The sequence below is a fragment of the Biomphalaria glabrata genome, chromosome 8, assembly GCF_947242115.1.
Source record: "Biomphalaria glabrata chromosome 8, xgBioGlab47.1, whole genome shotgun sequence".
Lineage (NCBI taxonomy): Eukaryota > Metazoa > Mollusca > Gastropoda > Planorbidae > Biomphalaria > Biomphalaria glabrata.
Genome location: NC_074718.1, coordinates 8,028,644 through 8,048,652, shown reverse-complemented (window position 1 = coordinate 8,048,652; position 20,009 = coordinate 8,028,644). Strand labels below are relative to the sequence as shown.

At 37.7% G+C, this 20,009-nt stretch overlaps 1 protein-coding gene across 1 annotated transcript; it reads right to left on the bottom strand.

Annotated features, from left to right (window-relative positions):
• Positions 1 to 264: 264 nt before the first annotated feature.
• Positions 265 to 18,050, bottom strand: LOC129927711 (uncharacterized). Its single transcript, XM_056038046.1, has 10 exons — positions 17,862 to 18,050; positions 17,279 to 17,424; positions 15,908 to 16,076; positions 11,407 to 11,507; positions 11,158 to 11,280; positions 10,019 to 10,174; positions 6,438 to 6,526; positions 4,567 to 4,780; positions 3,145 to 3,291; positions 265 to 1,318 (listed from the first exon to the last, which is right to left on the bottom strand). Exons 2-10 carry the CDS (start codon positions 17,337 to 17,339, stop codon positions 843 to 845), a joined length of 1,536 nt encoding a protein of 511 aa, XP_055894021.1. The 5' UTR covers positions 17,340 to 17,424; positions 17,862 to 18,050; the 3' UTR covers positions 265 to 842.
• Positions 18,051 to 20,009: the final 1,959 nt, after the last annotated feature.

The window sequence follows — 20,009 nt, the reverse complement described above, 5'->3', positions numbered from 1 at the left end:
AGTCACTAAGTAGACTCTATGTATTACTGATTTAGCTCACCACAAGCAAGACGTATAGGCCCACTGATAAAGTCTTTTCAATTATTACGTAAAATGTATTGGCAATTATTAGAAGTCTGTAAAAAATAAGTTTATAAATGTGTTATAAAGTCGAGGCTTTCTGTGGGCTCCATTTCTAAGAAAATATTATGAAATCTTTTACGGGCTATACTTCAATTCCAACCGATAGGGCTACTTTCGACGCCGGCCTTATAGTCGATTCGGACATAGCCCACTGGCGGCACTGGGCCCGTATATTTATAAAATGAATTTTTTTAAAGGTGTCTACAATGCAATATAGACATACTGCTATTCTTCTTATAAAAATTGTAGGAAAAATTCTAAATCTGAAATTAATTAACCTTTGGAGCTCAGAGACAGGTTGAAAATTGATTAATGTCTGCAATGCTTTTTTTTTCTTTTTTAGTCGACTTAAACGTCAAATGACAGTAGTTTGCTTTAATTTTTTGTAAGTCAGTGATATGAACTTAGCCAGTCCGCCCAGGCTACAGATTAGTGGCATAGCTAGGTATTTGGGGCCCGGGGGGCATTGACCCCTTAACCTACATTTTGACATTCGACATCATGACATGAGATAATGGCGTAATATTTAATATTTAATCTAAAAACAAATTTCAGACACGCATTTGCGCTTTCCCTCTCAAGTGGGGGGCCATCGGGGATTTTCAAATTTGAACCCCCCCCCTTCCTTCACCCTAGCTACGCTACTGTCCATATATGGCTGTATTTAACAATTCTACATTAGGAGACCCTTATATTGTTTTTTGTTTTTTTCCACTATACTACTTAGTGTTTCTTCCTTTCCCTTTGGACTGGAATTTTTTGTTTCCTTTCTTTTTTGTAATGCCGTCTTTGGCATCTTTCTTTTTATCTTTCACATCAACTTTGTATGGCGGGATATCCTTGACGCCATCTTTCATTGCATAAGCGTCCTTGACAACGACACCATTCGTTTCGAATCGGCTGTGACCTGACTGACTACTATCTACGACAAAGACGTTGGAGTCAGTCGGGGCTTGGTTATTGTCACAACCAATATTTGCTTGCTCAGTGTTGCCAACTTCGAGTTGCCCTCTGTCTGTAAACTTGCCATTGTCGGAATTCAATCCACGGTTGGCGTCCTTGACATTGACTTGTTCGCGACCCATTTTCTGGTCTTGATTTCCTAGGTCTAGTTTCTTTATTCCTGAATCAATGACGCTGACTGCCACATTGTCATCTTTGTTGTTATTTTGAATTTTCGGCTCTGTAAACGAGTCTGTTCAAATGAAGAACGATTTTACATTAAAAAATATCTAAAAATTCTATTGTAATATATTACAAAATAGTAGAGCGAGTGACAGAAAGGGAAAAACCGTTTGGCTACCTATAAAAGAGATCAAGTTCGAATCCCGACTAAGGTCGAGACCAATAGTCTTAGTAGGTCTGAACACTCCTGGGTACGCTATTCTGCCTCAACGTGGCACTCGGGTGGAAAATATTACGTGACGAAGTAATTAGATTAGACTAAATGAATAGCAAAATAAAACTCCTGTGAGAGTGTCCAAGGGAATGCGAGAGCTTTCCCATTGCACGGTGTGGAGTTGAAAGAGAGATTCAAAGTCCCTGTCGATAATCCATGCACCGTTCGTCAAGGGACCGTAACACTAGTGGAGATTCCTGCACGGTTAGATTGCTAAAACATAGGAAGATGGCGGGGGTTCCCGGTGTGATCGGCCTTCGACCATGTATTATAGTCCATGCGCCAGGAGTGTCAGACACATTGGATATATCAATATCTTATATAGACATTGGCTTGGATCTCTTCCAGACAGAGCAGACAGAGTTTAAGCAGGCCTGCAAACCTAGAGCTCGAAGAGCCTTCGGCTCAACTCTTTTGACAATCTTACGGTCTGAACACTGACCTGTGACATTGCAAACTGTGTGCAGTGAAGACCAATAGCTCATCGCTACGTCACAGCTCAGTGTTCAGGCTACTATGACTATTGGTCTAATTAAAGCTGATTTATGTTTCCCAAGTGCCCAAAGGCAGAATGGGAACCTTCCCCCAGACACCCCCCTTAGACCAATCGTCCACAAAAGAGTTTGGACTATAGCTGCACCTAGCATGCTTATGGCAAGAAAGACGCGCACTATAAAAGTAATTTTTAAAAGTTAATATTCATTAGCATATACAGTTTATAAATGTATTCAATATAATAATAAAAACTACAGTTTATTGGATGGTCTTTAGCGCTAGCAGCGGCCATAAGGTAGGCTCAACGCGAAAAGAAAACTTAACAGATAAGCCCCAACAATAGCAAATGTTAAAGAAGCCAAACAAATGTAAGCCGTAAAATTTCAGATACATTACAGAATCAGACTAAAGGGAGGGATGGACGTGATCCTACTTAAATTACCGACATGATAATGCCTCCCTCTATCGCGTAGCGTCTATAGATCATCTCATGGATGACGAAAGGAATGCCTGGGCATTAGCTGTGGTCGAAGCGAATTCGCCCACACATCAGTTCCCTCCTCTCCACGCCTCTGATGTATCCAAAGGAACGGCAAGTGTCGATACAGTTTTGAGTCAGCGGCGTCGCAGGCTCTGCCAGCTTGTGGTACTGTGCTGTAAATTGCCAAAGGATGGCCAGCTTCTGATTTTTCTTCAGGATTGACTCCCGAAGCCTTTACTATGATTGGGTCTAGCTGCAAGGCAGCTGAGGTTTGAATTCAGAGTTTTCCTTCTCCAAGGCGGGTAACCAGCCAACGGTAACGATCCCCTTCTGCCCGAAGCTTATTGACTTAGGGCGGCTTATGTGCCAGTTACTCGCCTTCACCCCTTCTCCAGTTAGTGAGAACAGTTCCGCCTGACTAAAATATCTGAGCCACACATGGTTGTCAGAGGCTATTTGAGACGCACGCTATTAGGAAGCATTTTATAGGTAGTGGAGTGCTTATATCCATTACCACTTCCGGCAATGACAACCTTGCCGAACCTACCGACATGAAAAGGAACCATGGGTCAGGACAGGAGGAAAATGCACAATGACAATCAATACGTAAAAGTGGAATGAAATATTCCAAAGATACAAACTATACCTGAGACTTTGACGACAAGCTTCTGCCTCCAGATTACAAGAAATAGCAGAAGGGCCACGAGAACGAGGGCAAATAGCCCCACACTTAGACCAACTGCTACCCCAACTGTCGCAGAGTCGACACCCTTGGACTCCTCCACTCTTGTCACTGATTGGGAAAACAAACAGTAATTTATTTCACTTTGACCTGTTTATTAGACTCAACCTGACCTTGTGTATTAAAAGTATTTGTATTGGTATATGGCAAATGTAAGTTCGACAACTCGTTAAATTACATTTGGGTTATTTACATTTGACTTATTTCCCTTTAACACCACTGGGGACGTTTTGAAATCAACATAACGCAATTTATTCCTTTTTTATTCAAAACAATTTTTTTTTGGGTCCTCAAGGCAAGTGGGAACCATAAACTATATTGCCTAAATGTAAATCAAGTACTTCAGAAAGTCAATAATCATGGTACTATCTAAAATACAGACCCAAGAGAATGAAATGGATGTTTTTAATCATTTGTAAAATAGACCTACATTGTGCCTGTAATTTAAACTGTAGACTAATATGTAAATGGGAAAATCGTGTGCCATTCCAGTTTGAAAACTGCCATACCCCCGAGAACAACGAAAAACATGAGTTCAAATGGCTTGTAAAATATTGATGTATTGGCTATATCTCTTTGATATAAATACATGAATAAGTTTTTGTTTTAATTGACATGTTTCTTCAGAAATGAATGCACCCTAGCCAAAAACACCCCGTAGTATGCTGAACAGGAAAAGACTAAAAGATACATTTGACTAAGACAAGTCGACTAATTAAAAATAGCAGATCAAATGTAAAATGAATTTTCTGTTACTATATAAAATAAATAGAGTAGAAGGGAGGATGAGAAAGAAAGAGAGATAGAGAATGAGAGAGAGGGTGAGAGAGAAAGGAAATGAGAGAGCACAAAAACAACACTAATCGGAGGTAATCCTGGGTTTAGAGTGGAAGTCTATAAGTATACACAGGTTTGGTCTCTTAAAACATCTTTTATCAGTTATAAAAAAAAGTAAAGTTCCCCTTTCAGACCTTGTGGTCTATAGGGCAGATGATGTAAAGGTCATCTGATTCTGTGGCCTACGGTTAACGAGGGTGTCATGTGGCCAGCACAACGACCAACCGCCTTTACCTTTCCCCAACTAATGTCAGGTACCCATTAGAGCTGGGTGGACTCAGAGGCGCCAAAGGATCCCGAAATAAAAATCGCAGTCTTCACCAGGATTCGAACCCGGGACCCCCAGTTCAGAAGCCAAGCGCTTTACCGCTCAGCCACCGCGCCTCCTTTTATCAGTTATAAATATCCATATCATTCACATTATAGGTTTATACATATTTTTAACCTATAATCATTAGGCCTATAATCTTTCTACGCCGTTTCACCTACCGAGAATTTCTGTAGTATCATCAACGGTAGACGCCTCTGATAAAGTAGTCTGCTTAGATGTTGTGGCGCTGGTCGTAGTTATGGTAGTACTCATGGCGCCGCACTGATTTTTCTTTGTTAAGGTTATGCTGGTAGGGACGCCAGTAACCACGGTGCTGCAGTCACCGTTGTAGTAGACGCCGCTGAAAGTACCGGTCACTTTGTCTGGTATTTTCTGAAAGGATATAGAGAAAGTATGACATTAATGGCAGACTAAAAATATAATAATAATAATAATAATAATAGCTTTTATATAGCGCTACTTTCATGCTTACAGCATGTTCAGAGCGCTATGAACCAACCTCATTTGTAGACCAGTTGGGGGAAGGGGATATCTGGGAGAGGGTTTTTCAAGCTGCCTTTGGGCGAGTCGGGTGTCGAACATCGAGCCCCCTTCATAGGTAGCCAAGCCAGCCAAGTTCAAGCGTACTTATTCTCTCTACCACGCTTCCCACTTATACAAATATAGCAAATATAGTTTTTCAGTAAAGACCCGTTCTTAACTATTGGAAACAAATTCAAGAAGAGAAAAGTGCTTTTCAACATCACGCTCAATCACGGATTGTTATTATTACTCTAACCACTTTATTAAATTAATATTTTAACAACTAAATTAACTTTCTAGTATTTCCCTATTATCTAATTCCAGACTGTTGAGACTTTCATGAAGATTTATATTGTTATTTAAGAAGTACTATTGAAAGTTGCAGGCTTCAAAATTGTGTGCGCGGACATTGTCAAAATCAACAGTGCTTACGTCCACACAAAGCTGTGGCGAAGACTCTTATAAGACCTTCAATATTTCCTAGGCCAGTTTTGTTGATTTGCTCCCCCTTCAGCCCTTTTTTGCCCCCCCCCCCCCCCCCCAGCACCACAGGGAATCTCCCATGTTCCTATAATGCAGTGATGTCCAACATACGGCCTATCAGCCATTTCCGGCCACTAAAGTCGTGCTATCCGGCCTCTTGAAACATCTGCCCGCAATGCATAATGTAGCTTTAAAAATTAGTTACATTGAGCCCTACGATTACTGCAAATTGTATGTCCCCAAGTAGGGCTGGCCCTAAGCGATGTGAATTCGGTGGCTCCCAAATGAAAATTTAAAAATATACTACGAAAAAGTAAAATAAATTAATTTATTACAAACATATCTGTATCTATATAAAAAATCAATCAATATGTTTTTGACACGTTCTTTTTTGTTAATAGAAGATGACCATAAGCCTAGATCTTTCCAATTGAAGTTGATATGCTGACGTGCCTTGGTATCAATGAACCCGCATCTTCCATGACAGTTTTCATGACTTTTTCTTGCCAATTAGCTAATTTCTTGACTACTTGTTATAAATACATCCTCTTTTTGTTCGTCTCGACATTTTCAACAAGTCCAACAGGAGAATCTAAACCTTTTAAATAAACCTTGAGTCATGGTAAGAACTTAGAGCTAATCTAGAAGAAATTGAAAAATAGAGCTTAGCTATGTTTGAGATCATTATTCAAGTTTCACTGTTTATTTTTCTAATTTTTGTTTTGTCTTATGCGAGGCCCTCTACAATTCGGAGGCCTTAGGCGGCTACTTAATTAGCATATGCCTAAGGCCGCTCCATGGCCGGAATGAGTTTGGCATCTTTGCTAAGGTGCATTGACCAATCTACAGAATGCTGAGATTGGATGCGAGTGCTCAAAAAAGTTATCTCCTTAAAAGTATAATATATGTATTGGAACATCCTTCGCTACAGCAGTTTCTCATTCTTTATTCATTTCTTTTAAGTTTTATTTAATACATTTTATTATTAGTCTTATCACGAATAAAACGATGCAGTTCTACATACAAAGCAAATGACTCTGCCACTGGAGAAGAAGTTGATATAGATGTCTTGATCAAGAGGTACAAAGCCCATACAAGCAAATGTGCCGGTGACTGAAATGTCAATAGACATACATATATATTAATATCATACTCGGTAAACATTTAGACATTTTCAGAATCCATTTTTTAATAAGAAAGAATCTAGTTCCATTTTATACTACAACAAATTATCAGTGGAGTCACTAGGACTTGTGTCAGCCGGTGCGAAAACCCATTTTCATCCCTTCTATTCTTCAACCACACAACAAATTGACTGACAGCTAATTTTATGTATACCAGCTATACAGATTCGCATTAAACAGAAATCCGAGTAGAAATTCATATTTTAATCTTCAAATTTTTAAGAATAAAACAAAATATTTGGATATATTTTATATTGTATTTATTATATACTTTTTATTTTTGAAATAACACAAAGACCCCATATTAAATAACATTCACCGCCCTCTTACGGTAACATAGGACGACATCAATATATTTGTGGTAGTAACTAAACTTTTAGCGCTGAAACAAACTAGAAGTAAACATGGCAATAGCGCAGGGTCGGATCAGTGATTCGAGTTTTCCTTGGGGCTTATGTTCCGCCCTATATTCTTCACCGTCAACTGTTAGTTACCTTGGTACCTCAGTGCTGCTATTATTATATGTGTTGTTACCGGTCGTTGAATTGTAGCACAAAACTGACGGTAGAAAACTAAACTGTTGTAGGCGTAATACTAATGACTAATAAAACTTCAAATAACTGGAATATCTTCCTTTTGTGAACAAAACTAAATAGAACATTTTGATTATAGTATATACAAAACCAAGTTGAAATGAGAAGAAATAACTGTAGTAGAATTTAGTAATAATATTCTTTAACCAAATCTAACTCACTACAATAACACCACCTTTCAGTCTCACGTTCTGGAGTTGTCTCCCCTAACTAACACCAAGTGACGACAATATTCAATCTATGTTGCTTCATTCATAGCCAATCGCAAACCTCTTCATATCGTTACCATAGAAACACACACACACACACACACGCACCGTAACAATATGTTACAGGCCATGTTTACTCATTTGCTTCAGCACTAAAAGCTTCAAACTTCATTTTATGTTTACATTATTTAAAACTAAGTATTGGACTTATAAAGTATAATTAATCTCATCATTCCCATTTTGTTTCCTAAGTGAAAATCAATGCATATTTAAAGCAACTATTTTTTTTTTTACAAAAACACTTAAATTGAATATATTAATGAATAGTTAATTACCGTATGGTAACATTAGTAAGTGATATCCTTACCCCTCCCCCCCCCCCAACAGTGGCGTAGCAAGGTACCCGTGGGCTCGGTTCAGGAATGCGAAGTTGGGCCCACTCTTAAAGTGTGACTGTTCCCAAACTTGGCTCTACTGTACCCTAATGAGATAAATGTCAATGAGAACAAACTTCTACTCCAGACAGTACACAGGGTACACCTGTTTCTCACGGGGTAAAGGAGAACAATGTCCTAATAGCTTTGGATCTGTCCTGTCTTGTCCTGTCTTGGACTGTGTGTGTTGCCTTACACTACTTCACTAAGTCTAATGCGAGTCCGAACACATCCAAGGGACACAACAATTAACTCTAACATACTTGATAAAACCTGTGAAGACTTCAACTGATGTTTATTTACACATGGGGATGATCGTCTTGTCTCTCTATCCGTCGTTTTAATTAGCAGTCTATTCCCTATACATCTTCCTACAAGCCCTAGCCATAGTCTTCTTCTTCATCGTTCTCACTGTTATGTTGGAGTGTTCATATGACTAGACCAATACATGAGATGAACTGCGCAGTGGTTTCCAAATCAGGGAGCTCTCCATATAGTTTTCTTTCTATTGGGGTGATTTGGGGCCAATGTCTTATATGGGCCTCTTGGTAAAGAGAGCAGTTTTGGAGGACGTGGTCGGCATTTGGTCTTGGAGTGTTGGCCAGTAGTATTTACTTTCTTGTCCCTGCTCCTGGCTCCACAAGCAGAGACAGAAGAACCACCAGCTCTTATTCTATCACGTCATTCCTCTGTCCCACTGCGTCACTACACTTCGGGACTCCGAGTCACATGCTGAATCTTCAGAAATTCTTAATGTGTATTGGTCGTCATGGGTCTGGGAACTTCAAGACTTCTCACAGCGCAATGGTCATATTTTACATCAGCTTCGTCTAGTTAGAGGACGATGGTTTTTAAAGCAACTTTGTCAAGAAATGAATGCTCAATCTACTGAGTAAAAAGTCGATTGTGATCTCTCGCTCGGTTTCCATGAACAAATGTTTGATACTTCCACTATTTGGAAGACATACTGTCTAAATGTGGGCTATTCGTGTATTACTATATTAAGATAAGATTTCATGTAGTCGATCTAACGAAATGTGCATATGGTTAACCTGTTACGGCTGTCTAGCATTATAAGAAACATATATCTACTGTTAACTCATACAATTAATTTAAGTATTTTAACTAGTCAATAGGCATTGTAATACAAAAGAGATAAATAACACTTGGACCAAAGCAAAAGCAAATATTATGCATCATATAGATCTAGATCACTTTCCACAATGCGTAGGTTTGCAAGAAATTAGTGCTATTATTATGAAATAAAAAATCATGTCAGATTTAAATGAAACGCTTGTACTGACAATTTAAGAGTTATCTTCCTTTAATAGATTACATACTACAGTAATAAGATTTACATGGATTTGTTATTTTGCTCGGACACCAGAAATATAATTTAAGACCAATGAACATGATTTAATTAAACTAATGTGATAATGAGATGCATTTAAACTCGTATGTCAACGCATTCTCTTCATAACCCCTTTTGGGCCCCTAGTGGTCGTGGGCCCGGGCGCAATGAACCCTTTGCGCCATGGTTGCTACGCCACTGACCCCCAACATATCCTAACTATGCCACCGCCCCCCCCCCCAACATATCCTAACTACGCCACTGCCCCTCCCCCAACATATCCTAACTACGCCACTGCCCCCCCAACATATCCTAACTACACCACTGCCCCTCCCCCAACATATCCTAACTACGCCACTGCCCCTCCCCCAACATATCCTAACTACGCCACTGCCCCTCCCCTAACATATCCTAACTACGCCACTGCCCCCCCCCCCCAACATATCCTAACTACACCACTGCCCCCACCCCAACATATCCTAACTACGCCACTGCCCCCCCCCCCAACATATCCTAACTACGCCACTGCCCCCCCCCAACATATCCTAACTACGCAACTGCCCCCCCCCCAACATATCCTAACTACGCCACTGCCACTGCACCGCAAACAGTAAGAAATAAACGTAGTAAACGAATATATTTTAACCTGCGTTTAGTGAATGAGGCAAATCAAAATTCTGGGAAATTATGGGTTACAACTCTTCACCAATACGAAAAGTGGACAAAAATTTGGCAAGCCTAAGTTACGCTTTAAGCTACATTAATGAAACACAAGTCTCTACAGTGGCTGTTGCAGAAAATTAAAGGATACGATAGCGATGAATGTTTCCCAACCTGAATAAAAGATTTGCGTTGAGCAGCTTCCATAGTCGGCGACTCCGTACTTGTCATCTTGGCAGAAGCTAAGCTCTGTCGTGGAACACAGGGAGTATGTGAAGCTGGCGTTTAGCTGGGGTGGACATGTGGCGGCCACATCAGCAGCAGCCACCCCTGAGGACAAACACAGAAATAGGTCAACACACCGACTCAACACTATAGGCCTACTAGTAACTAATGTAAAGGGAGATAATTGGTTTCCTATAAAAATTAAAGAACCTTCGATTTTAGAGTTGGGGAACCTATAAATAGAGGAGAAAGCTTCTATCTAGGTCAATTCAATTCATAAGTTTTAAGCTTAATGTCAAAATTTCTTTAGTGAATCTATTATTGAATTAAATTATAGAGTATATTACTACTGCTTGATAAATAGCATGTGTTTAATCTTTTCACGATTTTCTAATTGATGGATTAAAATATTTTATTTCAATAAAAAAAACATTCTGGGTTTTTTCTTCCAATAAACATTTATCTACCGGCATGCAATAGGATATTGGGTGAATAATTTACCTTCTAAGGCGTTCGCTACATATCAAACTCTCAATTTCATTATAACAATTACACAGAGTTTAATATTTTGTGTTACCGAAAATGTGACATATTACAGAAAAAAAATAAAATTATCATGTGACTATTACAGCAATTGTGTTTTAGCATTTCCTTCAAAATCTACCTTATATAATACAGACGTTACTTCAAAAAAGAAGATGATTACGTCCTACGCGTCATGCATTTAGCAATGCATATTAACCAATGACTTAAATTCTGCCAAGTCACTGGTTTTCCTGGCTAGCTCAGGCAACCCATTCCATGCTCTAATAGCACTAGGGAAGAAGGAGTGTTTGTACAAATTTGTCCTAGCATATGGGACGAGGAATGTGCCTTACCTGACGTAGTGTGGTACCACAATGTAAATCTCAGTTACGTTTTCGACTACTGTTATTTAGAATGTGTGGCCAATGCAATGACCAGCCACCTTCGCATTTCTTTATTTATTGTCTGAAAACTATTCGAGTTAAGAAATCCCCAAAACACTCGGGTTCGCAGACACGTGCACTTTCCCTCGACCACAAAATAAAATAATTTTAAAGGTTTACCTTGTTTGGCTAAAGTAGTGAAATAGGTTGACTTAGTGCAGACTTTGCTTGCGTCCAGAGGCGTATCATTTGGTTGTACATAGCCTCTGACATTAGCATCAAACCCAGTGCTGTTTATAAGGTCTGTGGACATTGATTTGTATTTAGGGAATTTATTAATCCCTAAAACCAATCAATCATTTTGTAAAGACATTAGCTTGTCAAGTTTATTCTAATTTAACTCTTTACTTGTTTTGTTTCTGAACTTACCAGACACTTCAAACATTATATAGGCTAGTGATGTGACTTTCACAAATCTCCAGCATACAAAGTAGTTCATGTCACCAAGTAATGATATATAGGTACTGTTTCTGAAAGTGAACACAAAATAAAAGTGTCACATGATTTCATTGATATTCCGCTAACTGCTGGTTTAGTGCGAAAATAAAAACTCAAATTTATTGTAAAATAATGAAATGTGTACTAAAACTTAGGCAATAATACATTGTCCTCGATTTCAAAGTAGAGTTAAGATTGTACGTTTTTGTTTTTCTGTAAGACCCAACAGCGACCCAAATACTTTGTCACAGAACGATAAGCGGAGGTATCAGAACATGGATAATGTCAATAAAATCGGCATTATGTTACTTTATGCTGGCAGATGGTGTAAATGTAAATCTGTTTGTTTCTATGCCCAACTATTAACGAGGATGTCATGTGACCAGCTGAACGGCCAACTCACTTTTATTTCCACTATGTTAGGTAGCCATCAAAGTTAGTTGTCTCAAGGGTTTCCGAAGTACCCGGATATTCGAAATCCAATTTTTCACCCTTGATTAGAACTTGAAATCCCTCGGTTTCGAAGCCAAGCACTTTACAACTCGGCCAATTCGCCACACAGCCATACGAAAAACTTGTAGTAAATTGTTGTGTGTGACATTGCTTGTGGAAACCTGATTAAATAATGATTTAGTTTTTCTCTTGAACTAAATGTATATTTGTACTGAATTTATCTAGAATCAAGTATGTATGAATGCTTAACGTGTTTATTGTAACAGGGAAACGCTTTTAATATTCAACAAGTAAAAAAAAAAAACGTCTTTAAAAATTTAGCCAAGAACATTTCTAGTTCTCTTCTAGCCAGCTTTTTGTGGCCTTTTGTAGTTTTGCATTTTGCCACGGAAAATGTCTGATACTGAAGTCCTTCTAAGAGAGGGCCTGCAAAGTATCCACACAATCCTGATGTAGGCCCTGCTGCGAAGGGTAGGCCACATTGGCAGAATAGAAGACCACAGCATCGCTAAACAACTCCTGTATGGCCAATTAAGGGAAGGAAAGCACTCACAAGGTGGACAAGGAAAACGCTTTACGGACACCCTCAAAGCTTCTCTGAAGACGTTCAGCATAGACCCAGCCACCTGGGAGACAGAAGCACTTGACAGAGCATCATGGCGCACAATTTGCAGAGGACAAGAGAACAGCACTAGCAGAAGAAAAGTGACAGAGAAAAACAAACAAGGCCAACGACACTAGCTCCAGCTAGAATAACCTGCACCCAGTATGCAGCCAAACATTATGGGGTTCACATAGATCTCATCAGTCGACTCAAAACCCAGTGTAAAGCCCTCAGCCTCCTTGTTGATAAAAGTGGCCACCATCGAACCACGATGAACGAACTATATATACCTTCTGCTTTCAGATGACATTTCTCTTACATTTTTGTGTGTGGAAATTTTCATTTAAAGCAAAATAAGTATCTTTTTGGAAATATTCGTTGTATTGTGTACAGATTTAAGAAATTCTTGATAAGCTATATTTTTAATAACAATTTTTTAACCATAGTATTTATGCACATTTTAGCACCAGATTATCACAATTTCCAGGCTGTTTTTAGTTGGCAACATTGAATTTTGTTTCATGTATTACGAAGATCTGCAACAAACAACCATTCAGCAAAATAGATGCATGATCTAACAGTATTACACAGAGACGTCGCTAAAGTTAGTGTCACCCGGGGCGGTTAGTAAACGGTACTATCCAGTGGCGTAGTTAGAGTTTATGATGCCTGGTGCGGTACCTCATCTTGATGCCCCCCCCCCCCCAAAAAAAAAGCTAACTAAATAATAACATTGTAAAACCTTACTTTTTTGTTCAAAATAATATGTATTCATTAATCAAATATTGTTAATTCAAAAAATCACTTTTACATAAACATACTACAAGTGAATTTTACGAGCTTTCTTGCTGGCAAAAGTATCAATAATTTTATCGAAATCACTTTTTTCCACCAGCTCTTGTTCAATGAACAAAATGGTTAAATTAGTGAGTCGTAAATTTGTCATCGTTGATCGCAAGTAATTCTTGATCAGTTTCAGTTTGGAAAAACTTTTCTCGCATGTAGCGACGCTTACCGCAATAGTAAAAAATATGCGAATCATGATGACAATATTCGGGACTGAATCATCTAGCTGAAATTTTTTTATAAATTTCAAGAGCTCAACAGGTCCTTGTTTTGGAAGTTCGGAGGCTTCTGATCAATTGTGACAAACAGTTGAAGCCCCTTTCGCTCCAGCAGAAATTCGTTTTTATCAATGTCGCTAGGAGTACTATCGAGATTGATTTCGACCTGAGGATTTAATAGCTGGGAAGGCGACAAAAATTCATACCTATCTGCTACATCATGAAGTTGCTCGAATCGGGTGATTATTTCTTGAACAATCCTGTCCAAGGTAGAATAAATTTCCCTTCGTAGCTCTTCTTTGTGTGTAAGTACAGAGTCGTCACTTTTCTCACCAGGCTTCTTTTTTTTTTATAGCCAACACGTTTTTGAGGTTCTGTACTGATTCTCAGATATGAACACACGCTTTAGGCAAAGGTAATGCTGGCTTCAGCGATGTCCTCTCGATTACTAATTAAAAATGTCTCTAATGTTTTTAGTTTGAGTGAGCAGTCTCGAATAGACAATCCTTGTTTTTGAAGGTAGACTTGCGCATCATTAATTCCAGTTAATACAGGAGCACAAAATCCAAGATAGGTGAGAAAATTAAAAGACTGAATAGCAACTAATAATCCATCTGCTTCAGATCTAGTCGATGAATGTTCATCTCTGCTAGTTAATCTCTCCAGAGTTTCTATAATTTTAAAAAATTTATCCCTAACATCTTGACGGCTTCTCCTCTGGCGCTCCAGCTGGTCTCAACTAGTTCCAGTTATTTTGATGAGGATATCCCAGCGGTGTGTTGAAGTTGAGAAAAGTGTACCAAATATTGTTATCGAATTGACTTCAGCTTCAGCAGCTCGAATTCCTGCTAAATTAAGAGAATGATTTAAGCAGGCAATGAATAGTGCTTTGGGATTTACTTCTAGAATACGTTTTTGGACACCGTAGTTTTGACCTTTCATGACCGCAGCATTATCATAGCCTTGAACCCTGCAGTCCATTATGTCTAAGCCATTCGAACGCAGTTTCTCTAGAATCATCTCAGCGATTCCAGCAGCATGCTTGTCCTTTGTGTCGATGAAGTCAATAAAAGACTCACGAACCTGCATCCCGTCATTATCCATGACAAAGTACCGTAAAATTTGGGAAGTTTGATCCAACTTTGAGATATCATGTGTACTGTCAAAAGTCATATATAAATATTTGGCTTGTTTTACTTGCTGTATGATTTGTTTTTTAACGTGATCCCCCAAAATTGTCATAAATTTATTTTGTATTTGTGGAGACAAGAATGTATTTGGTCTGGAACAAAGCTTAGTTCGAAGCACATGCTCCCTCAAGAGTGGATCGTATTTTGATAGTAATTTTACTAACTCCAAGTCACTCTTTGATCCAAGCCGTCAGCCAATTCAATCAGAGATGCCGATTTCTCTGTCTGAGCTTAAAATGGTTTTGAGGCGCTAGCCAGACTAGTCTGTCTTGAACACTGTTCATCATTTTGTTTACGTTACAGTATTACAATTAACTAGTTAGTTAAAAAACAAAACTCGTAGAAATCAAAGGTTAGCTTATTTAAAAATATTGACATTACAATATAATTATTTCCAAAATTAAACTATAAAGAATCATAAAGAAATGAATAAACTAAGACAATTGTTTAGAGCTAGAGTTTAGTAATATATTTGTAAACTCTATATCTAGATTAAACCAGTGGACTAAACAATGAAGTAAAAAAAGGTTGGTCTGTCTTCTTCTTCTTCTTTATATTACAGAGCATTGATCAGTGTAGTAACAACATGTACCGTGTGTCCGAAATAAATCTAGTAAATTAGATTCAAACTGTTCTATAGCTTACATTGTATTGAAGAAATAGTCATGGAGATGAAACAAAATATCGACATGACTAGTTTATAAATCATAAGTTCATGTTTAAAATACAGTTTTTATGTTTGTTCGTGTCCATACAATTAGTCGTTTTTACTGAAACGCTCACGGAAATAGGAAATTAATACACACTGGGGGAATTTTGGTGCCCCTCTCCACTTGGTGCCCTGTGCGGCCCGCACCACCCGCACATTGGTAGCTACGCCACTGGTACTATCCCATCCTCCATCCCCCCATGCCAAATGCATTTTTTCCCTAATAAAAAATATTTAAAACATTTAACATAAAAAGCATATCCAGGTATTTAGCTAAGCTTCAATTTAAAAAAGTAACTTTTAAACTTTTTAACGTTAGCTCTTGAAAGGTGTCTTTTCGTGCGGTTTGCACCCCTTACACCAACATAGTGGCGCCACTGGTAAATCGAAACACATAAAACCACAGACGTACATGATATAATTTTCTCCAGTGTTTGAGTAGCAGTCAAAAGAATTTAGGCGTTGAGAGTTCCACCGGATGTTTAGCCCTGTCAGCTGAGTGTCAGAGAATACGACGAGTGCGTCATCTCTGCTACGGATCCACTGGCCGCGAAGATCTTTCGGGAACGAGCAACTTGCAGCTAAGACAGGATAAGATTGTGGACGAATAAACCAACAGAAATCAATCTTATATTATTAAGACATAAAACAACAACAGAACAACAAACAGCAACAAAACTAAGAATGTCATTAGGCCAATAATTGTTAGCTCTAAGGGACGGGCTAGAAAAATAGTAGGAAAACGATTTCGATAGTATTTTATTTATTGACGTCATGTACGAGTTTTACCCTTAATTTTTTTTTACACTATGATGTGCATGTCCTTCGATTAAATCAGAGGTTCTCAATTTTTTTTACCTCGGCATCCCCCTTTTACTATTCACAATAATGTGGCGATCCCAACAGGAAAAATATTTTCGTTCATAAACATAAAAAAACTGTGCTTTTGCTAAAAGTATAAAATGTAATCCAATTGTGAATAATTATTATGTATAGTCTGGAAAACCCGTGTATCGCAAAAATATATTATTGAAAATTAAAAAGACAAGTCAGGTTATGACTGCTACATTAAATCTAGATTTCAGTTACTGACAATAAAGAGTAACCATTTTTGCTTTATCGCTATTAATAAGCTCAAACTCTTTCTGTCTCAGGAACACCTTCATCTTTGACTGAGAATAGACTTTTGGAAGGGGCAAAGGTACGTCAGAAAAAAAAATCATGTTTTCCATGGTCTTAGACTACCTCCGGTATATCGTCATTCGACCCCCGAAGGGTCGTGACCCACAGGTTGAGGGCCCTTGGATTAACTCATCCGAACCGGAGCGAATGCGTTCACGAGCGAGCTGACTATAACCGTAAAATGACGCCAAAGAGAAAGCAGACATCTTTTGTCTCACCAGTAGACCAGTAGACATTGGTTTAGAAAAATCTTTTTTTTTTAAATTCAAATTTAATTTTAAAACTGGGGATGTAGTAAAATAACATTTCATATTTTGTTTGTCATTGAAAAATAAAGAGAGAAAAAAAATTGCAAGATGGGGATCGAACCCACAACATTTGCGTTGTTAGAAATACGTTCTATTAACTTAGCCATCTAGCCATACTGTGTTCCCAATTTTAGCTGCAAACGATAAATCTATTACTTCCGTTTTTGACATGTATGTTCTTATCTACTTCCGTTTTTTGACATGTATGTTCTTATCTACTTCCGGCTTTTGACAATGATGAAATTCAGAGCTAGCTGTAGAAATTAAAGTAAATCCTAGTTCATCTCACTTACCTGTATAAAGAACAGTGATGCTAGCCAACGTTATGTACCAAAGAAAGATGATTGAAGACATGCTTCTACTATGGTCCGAAATTTCAATCTCAGATGGCCGTCTTTGACATTACGTAATGAGGATATTGTTGAAACTACATTCCAAACTTATAGAACAATAATAACTTTTAATCTCTACTCAATAAAAGTGAATTTATTTATTTATATTTCGGGATTTACACAAAATGAAAATCCTTGTCGAAAATAATGTAAATAAAGAAGCAAAATATAAAAAATAAAGGTAATATAAGGGAAAGAACAGCACAATTATAGCCATATTGCTCAACCCGCAACATTTATACCCCATTTCTAAATAAAACAAAATGTATTTATCACCACTAATTAATTAAATAATTGGTTTTTCTTCTTTAACTAACTTGATTGGGACGAAAGAGGTGATATTTAAACATTTAGAAAAAAACTTGTTTCTACATATTAAATTATAAGATTATACTAGAGGAACTTTTAGATTACAAATAAGAAGGCCTAATTTAGGAAAATGTGCACTAGAAAATATGAAAACTAGAAACAAAGAGGAGTTTACCTTATTTGAAGATTTCTTGATGGAACCAAGAAGAAAAACGCATTGTACTGCCAATACGTGAAGATTTTCTCCACAATCAATTAGTCAGAAAAGGCTACAAGAATATAACGGTATAGGATTGTTCTGGTTCGTTGCTATTGTGCTTTATGTAGCGATAACTCTGTCTCTACGTCTGTGAACTATTCAGCCCTTAGGTTTTTCTTTTCTCACGAGACTTTTAGTTGAAAGAGTTAAATAACTTACAGACCTACAACAACCAAAGCTGGGACTTCCTTTCTTGAGGTTTTGCCACCAATCTTGGGTTTTTCATTTCCCATCTGCTTGCCATCTGCTTACCAACCGCGGCGCCTTGCATTTATGGGCTTTTCTTTCCTTCTTTTTCCTTGAGGGCTCCAGGTTAGGGCTTCCCTTGTCATGTATTTGAAATACTTGCAAAATAAAGGAGAACTATTATAAGTTATTTTATATGTTTAAAACGCTTAAAACAACTTTCTGTCTGTCTGATACAAAGTTTGTAAACGTTATTTCTCATACTTCCTGTTCTCAGATGAAGTTGAAATTTTGCACATTTATTTATTGTCGAAGACAACACATAAATCCATACAAAATTGAACCGAATGGTTAATAAAAAATATTAACTAGATAGTTTATTAAATATGGTAATTAATTAATTTTGATGATATAAAAGGCGAGATAATGCTTACAGTATTTAGATATATAGCTGTAAATATGGAGTTATTCTCTTTAGAAATGTTTTTTCTAATTTTTATTTTTATATATATTTTTTTAAATACGAAAATTAGATACATTTTTACCCATTTCTTCTTGTAAAATGTTTCATTTCTTTCTGTGGTATTTTACGTCTCGAGAGACGATCTTTTCCCTTTGCAACTTCTTGTGTGACTAAAAAGGCCAATCCTTGATACGCAGATTGGACATATGTAATCACCAGGGCGCTGTTGCATTTTCACCCTTCTTTCTGCTTCTGTTGTGTATGGCATCTGCAATCCGTGACCCTTCCTTTATTATCTCTCTCAATGTGGATTTATCCAGTGCCACTTTTTCCCAGCTGCTAGTGTCAATTTTGAAGAGCTTCAATCGCATTTGCATACATCAGTATACCGTAAAAGTGGGCAACCAGCGGCACTCCTACCTTCTATAAGATCGCCATACAGAATGTCCTGTGCAAGTCGACCTACTGGTATTCTACGAACGTAGCCAAGCCAAAGTACATCTAGATCTCATCTATTCCTTGTTAATTTGAAGGTTGGCTATTACTGGTAATATTAAGACGCAGTGCATAGTTCAAGAGTATTAAATCCGACTGTAATCGAGACCAAGCGTTATAGAAGACTTGAACACTGACCTTCGACGTCGCAATCTGTGGTCAGTTTAGACTAGTAGCTCGCTGCCACGTCCCTTCTATAAAGATGGGTCTCGTCCTAATTTACACAAAGTATCAACAAACAAAAAACAACAAACAAACAAAAAAACAACGAATAAATAATCAAAACAAACAAATGAATGATTTACTTATAAATAAAAATAAAAAAAATAAATGAAGTTCTTCTGTTAAAGTAAAGTTCGCAAAGGAATACGCCCAAGCATGACATAGCATAATTTATTAGTCAGTCATTTTTCTATTTGCGCCCGCGTCCATACAATCCACAAACAGTTTTCCTAACATGTATATTGCATCCTGTTTTATTTGTGCAGCAGTTTTGTGGTTTTTGTCCAGCTACAGCTCAGATCTCGGTTGAAACAAAGACGTCGTGAAGAGAAATAAATTCATGTGAAATTAAATTTAGGATCAGATTTTCATCTTATCTTCTTATCATTTAAACTGCAAATGTTTCTTCAAAAGGGAAGATAACTACATCCTACACGTAGACGGCAAACCCTGTCCTGTGTTACCAGCCTTGTCAAGCTGAACAAAACTTTCCTATTGGAGAGCTCCATAAAATGGAGGCGAAACCATAAACAGAACGCTTTTTTTTTTGATGCATCCGGTTCACAGAATACGTTTTTTTTTTTTTTTTTATGCATCGTAGAATTAATTTAAAAATCAAACTATAAACAAAATAAAAAGTACTTTTTTAAAAGTAATATTAGCTAGGCTTGTCGGTAAAGTACATTCATATGTTATTC

Bases quoted from the DNA above. Each gene is read 5' to 3' on its own strand.
- LOC129927711 (XM_056038046.1), bottom strand. From the start codon at position 17,339: ATGTCTTCAATCATCTTTCTTTGGTACATAACGTTGGCTAGCATCACT. The intron at 11,281-11,406 runs GTAAGTTCAGAA...CAATGTCCACAG, and splicing joins TATAATGTTTGAAGTGTCTG to ACCTTATAAACAGCACTGGG. The intron at 3,292-4,566 runs GTAGGTGAAACG...TTTCCCAATCAG, and splicing joins TGATACTACAGAAATTCTCG to TGACAAGAGTGGAGGAGTCC.